The sequence below is a fragment of the Austrofundulus limnaeus genome, unplaced genomic scaffold (genome assembly GCF_001266775.1).
Source record: "Austrofundulus limnaeus strain Quisiro unplaced genomic scaffold, Austrofundulus_limnaeus-1.0 Scaffold538, whole genome shotgun sequence".
NCBI lineage: Eukaryota > Metazoa > Chordata > Actinopteri > Cyprinodontiformes > Rivulidae > Austrofundulus > Austrofundulus limnaeus.
Window position 1 is genome coordinate 249,287 of NW_013952940.1, and position 5,351 is coordinate 254,637.

Sequence of the window (5,351 nt, forward strand, 5' to 3'; positions counted from 1 at the left end):
GTGAACTGGAAGTGTTGGGAGTGGCATCAAGTGCTGGACCGGTCCGTGGCATATAGGCTATTTATGTTTCCTCTCCTTCAAAATAAAAGCTGTTTTAATTAAAGCAGTATATTTAGAGGTTTTTATTTGTACCTCCAACCATTTTTTATTAATATTTTGACTTCTCAGCCGTATTTTACGTGCAGATATTAAATCAGACTAACCTGGCATTTCTCAAAGAGCTGATAAAGTTGAGTATTGACGGCCACGCTGCTCGCAGCCTCCCGACATGTCTGAGAACAACAGATCAAACGTCACGGTGGATTTCTGCAGAAACATTTCACTGTGAGTTTAATTTTWAATGAGGTCACCTGCACCGCTGCATGTCTCTGGAAAAGGTTTTCATCCTTTGGCATAAAAACGGTTTCCTCTAATGTCGGATTGGTTTCCAAAACTGAAAAATCTGTATCGAGGGGGTCGAGCTGCGGCTCTATGTGAGCGCTGGGTAAAAGGTTCGAGGCTTGSTTAGTCCAGTGGGAATGAACGTCACCTCCTGCCTGGCAGTAAGATAAATAAGGGTTTGGGAGGAGGGGAGGGAGTCCTGTGTTTGCAGAGGAGTAACTCTGCTGATAGTCTGGGAAAGGCCTTGCTGTGTACAAATCCAGAGCAGAAAAGTTACAGTCAGAGTCGGTTATCTCGTCGAGGTCGTCCAGGCTGGCGCCGCGCTCCGACTGCTGCAGGGACACGGCGTGTTTGGCCAGCCCGATGCAGCGGCCCATCTTAATGAAACGCAGCGACTCCAGGAGGAAGGCCTCGAAACCTCCCGCTGCCTCCATCTTCTGCTTGGCCACGGCAGGGAAGTGCTGCAGCTCTGCCACCAGCAGAGGGTCCTCTGCAGAGAGCGGGCCGTGCTCCTCCAAGATCTGAGCAAAGTAGCTGCAGCAGAAAATAAATCAATCTCTTTCAGGTTCAGATGAGCAGAATATATGCTGGCTTAAAATAAGCTCTTAATCTGGGTTAAGTTGGAATATATTTTTAAATCTTTAATGAGAAATGCAGATCTGAACAGTTTCTTCTCAGCAAAAACTAGTATACGCAAGTACCCATTAAGTATACTCATTTTAAACTTAAAATAAAAAAGTATACTTCCAGTTTGCTTTTTGTGTACTTATATACTTAACCAAGTTTATCTTACACTATACTTGGCTTTTAGTATAAGCCAAGTATAATTAACACAAACTTNTTTCTTTATTCTTCTTCTTCCACCACTTTTAATGCGGCTCGAACCGTAGCATGTACCCCCACAACAGTCACATCAAAAAGACCGTCATGGAGTGGAGAAGTGTGCTTTTCAAGAACTTTTTGATTCAAAWTACTAYTGCGGAGTAATTAACTAAAAACCGCCTGCCGCCACAAGTCCCATTTTTCATACATCCGGASCAGCAGAGGGCGCAATCCTGGCCGACGCAATTCGAACCGGATGTAACCYGTTCGGATTTTCAAAATAAGGGCGCAGTATSAAGTTTATTACTAAAAGTTGTAGTTTGCACAGTGATTATGATTAAAGCAAATCATTTTAGCCCTRTAAAATACCACTGGTTGCTCCAAACTGGATATTGATGASCTTTGTTAACCTCTGAAGRGATTTAGRTTTTAGGCAGTTCTTAKGGGTTTCTGGTTTTCTTAGGCCAAGTTTTGKTTTCAAGTTAGGCACACTTGGGCAAGSCCYTTTTAAATTTCTTCAATTTTCTAGTTCATAYTACTCCTCAATTAACTGATCAAATCTGAGACGAATCCAGTTCAGTGCAGAGTTAATTTAAAATTATTAAAATAATAAAACATGGCAAAACTCAAGTTTTTCTGTCAGATTTTGGTAACTCTTGACACGTTCCAGTTAATCCAACATCTTGATGTTTCACTGTGGTAAAGCAGATTTTTCGATGTGTTTCAGCCCATCCCGCTGATCAGCAGCAACATCGAAGTGGCCAAAGCAGGAAAAATCCCAGGAGGAAAGACGGAGATCCCGTTTGAGTTTCCTCTGCACACAAAAGGCAACAAAGTGCTTTATGAGACTTACCACGGTGTCTTCGTCAACATCCAGGTCCGTCGGTTTATATTCAGTTGTGTTTTGGTACAACTTACTCAGACCCCGCGTTTAAAAGCACCACATGGTTGTTTCAAACGTGAGAAAGTAATTCTTTAATGTTTGTTGGGTCTGCAGTACACCCTGCGCTGTGACATGAAGCGCTCTCTGTTGGCCAAAGACCTGAGCAGGAACTGTGAGTTCATCGTSCACAGCCTGGTGAGTCCACGCTGCGCTCTGTCAATCATTTGTGAGTCTGCTGGAAAAGAAACGTTCCTTAAAACGCTGTCGTTTTTCAGCCACAAAAAGCAAAACCTGTCTCYGCTCCGGTCGACTTCACCATCACTCCCGACACTTTACAGAACATCAGAGAGGTGAGCGAATAAAACTACTTTCATGACTTTTTATTTAACACCCTAAGTACAAATACTTTGTTACTGTACTTAAGTAGAAATTTTGGTTATCTGTACTTTACTTGAGTAATTTTTTACTCTTACACATTTTTACACAATTATCTGTACTTTCTACTCACTACTTTTTTTAAAAGGTAAGAAGTAGAAAGTTGTTACTCCAGTTTTATTCTTTTATAAGATACTTGTACCTTTACTCAAGTATCACTTTGAGGTACTTTGTACAACACTGTTAACACCTAACTCATTTGTTTGTACATTTAGAGGAGCTCTCTGCCAAAGTTTCTGATCCGAGGTCATTTAGACGCCACAAACTGTGAGATCAGCCGGCCGCTGACCGGAGAGGTGATGGTGGAGAAATCAGACGTCCCCATTAAGAGCATGGAGCTGCAGCTGGTTCGTGTGGAGACCTGCGGTGAGTTCAGGACGCTGGCTTGTTGGATGATTCGTAGCAGAACTGGAGCTTCTCTCTGTGGTCAGGTTGTGCTGAAGGATACGCCCGAGACTCCACAGAGATCCAGAACATCCAGATCGCAGAGGGAGACGTTTGTCACGGCCTCTCCATTCCCATCTACATGATCTTCCCCCGCCTGTTCACCTGCCCCACGCTGGAGACCACCAACTTCAAAGTGGGTCAGTGAAACCCGTCCTGACCGCAGCTGTGAACGACACCTTTAGATGTTAACCAGACTTGTTTTTGTTCTTCAGAGTTTGAAATCAACGTCGTCGTCGTTCTTCAYGATGATCATCTGATCACAGAGAACTTCCCTCTGAAGCTGTGTCGGACCTGAACTGACCTTCAAACCCACAGAAACCAATCAGGCTTTACATCAGGGATGTCCAAAGTGTGGCTCGGGGACCATTTGTGGCCCCTGACTTCAGTTCAAGAATTATAGTAATTTGCTCCCGGCACAGCTGTTTGATGTAGACTTTCTATTTATTAGGGACAATTAAAATCTTACAATAAAAAATATTAACACCAATGATGTCTTTAAATAACCACTCGTAGCTTTTTCCACATCTGGTGACTTCTACTCAAAAGCTGATTTTGCTGCCGTCCCATCCGCTTTTAATTCATTAAATGAGTCTGAATACGTCAAGAATTTAACAAAATATTGACCTAAATCCTGATTTTATTGATCAGAATCGACTAAATTGGGTTATTTATTCCCCAGCTGAAACGTAGAAAATTGAAAGAAAAAATAAATTCAGTAAGGGAAACCTGCAATTTAATTAATCTAGATTAATTTACACATCCATTTCCAGCAATAAATCTGACTACTTTAAGTATTCAATGCTTAGTTTATTGTTGAGCAGGTAAAAAAATAATATTTTTGGGCCTCAGGTTCTTCTGACTTTATGATTTTGTCCCGTGTGACTAAATGTTTGGACAGCCCTGAATGTCAGTGTAAACATCACAACTTTAGACATGTTTAAACAAACCCAGCTGGATCAGTGTCTTTAAACTTTAAACTTGTTTTTAGGTTTAAAGAAATGGTTTGTAATGACTTAATATAAACATTTCATTGTTATAAAAACTGTTTTTAAATGATTAATTCAGTAAACATTTATTTGAAGCACAAGTTTGTGTGAAATAAACTGTTGAAACGACATCGGTCTGAACCAGAACATTTATTTTAAATCAGAGTTTTAAGGTCAAACTGAAGGCCTCTGCATGTTTTAAAGAAAAAAAACAAAAAGTTAAAATTTAAAATAGAAAAATAAAAAGGATTAATTTGGCAGTGGAGCCTCAGGGGGCCTGGCGTCTGCGGCCCAGCAGAGCGGGGAAGTCCTCGGGCAGCAGGGCGTAGTTCCTGCAGGTGGGACAGGTGCTCTGCTCCTTCAGCCAGGACCTGATGCACTGAACAGAACCAGAACAGAACCAGAACAGCTCATTAAACCCAGTGAGGTTTCTATGTTCAAACAAACCAGAGGGTTTATCTGAGACTGGCTCACCTCTTCATGGAAGCTGTGTCGACACTCGAGGACGCAGGTGTCTTCTGGACTCATGTCTTCATGGCAGATGATACACGGGTCCTCCACGTTCAGCTGGATTCATGACGTACAGAAAAGACTTTTAATGTGAAAAGATTAAACCAGTATTTGAATTCATCCTTGGATGTTGGACTCACTGGGTTTTTAGTCCTCTTGGGTGCGACTGACTGCCACACCGGGTACTGGGTGGCAAAGGGTGGGCTGGAGAGCTGAGCTGCACTGGTGGTCTTAGCTGGACTGGATCGCCCCCCCATGCTGGCTCTGATGGAGTTCAGTCTTTCCTGTAGCGACATTGAAACAGGAAGTGAATAAAAATCACAAAGTTTCACTGTTTTTATTTACAAACATTTATTATTGATCATGTAAAACTCTGGTTTCACCAAGGAGGTTCTGTAGAACAGCTGGAGCTCAGAAACCATGTGACCGTGTGATCAGCTGCTGAAGCTAACGGCTAACGCTAAACGGTCAAGACTCTGGATTTCCCATCACTGTACATGTTGACAACAGAGCAGAAATAAAGGACTGATGATGTAGAAATCCCTATTAATCCCTATAACCCCTATTAATAATATTTTATAGTTTATATAATCTATCTAATGTTTTAAATAATGTCAGAAAAGCTGTTTTTGTTATGGATTTATTAACAGAAGATAAACAGGAAAACGTCTCATTTTACAACAAGTCAGCAGATTTGATCTTATTTAGCTCAAWGTGATCTGAGCAGAACATAATGTAACAGTTTAAAATTAAAATTATCTTATAAAGTCCATGTTATCACTGTTGTTTATTGAACTGTTAGCAGATATTAGCTTGTGGAGCATTTATACAGAGTTTAGCTCTGTTGAATCATGCTACAATTTAACACAAACTATTAAATATTACTT

General features: G+C 41.2%; 2 protein-coding genes across 2 annotated transcripts in view; one reads left to right on the top strand and one right to left on the bottom strand.

Moving 5' to 3' along the window:
• Positions 1-1,930: 1,930 nt before the first annotated feature.
• Positions 1,931-4,004, top strand: vps26c (VPS26 endosomal protein sorting factor C; the record flags this gene model as incomplete). The annotated part of the gene is given in 6 exon segments (XM_014026263.1): positions 1,931-2,080; positions 2,201-2,281; positions 2,362-2,436; positions 2,737-2,887; positions 2,953-3,105; positions 3,181-4,004. Coding segments are annotated over 6 exon segments (693 nt in total), but the record flags the coding sequence as incomplete, so codon positions are not given.
• Positions 4,005-4,128: 124 nt separating this feature from the next.
• ttc3 (tetratricopeptide repeat domain 3) overlaps positions 4,129-5,351 on the bottom strand; it is a gene marked incomplete in the record, with an annotated part of 26,510 nt that continues 25,287 nt past the window's right edge. Inside the window, 3 exon segments of the mRNA XM_014026261.1 lie at positions 4,129-4,333; positions 4,429-4,521; positions 4,605-4,748. Coding sequence (XP_013881715.1) covers positions 4,223-4,333; positions 4,429-4,521; positions 4,605-4,748 — 348 coding nt within the window.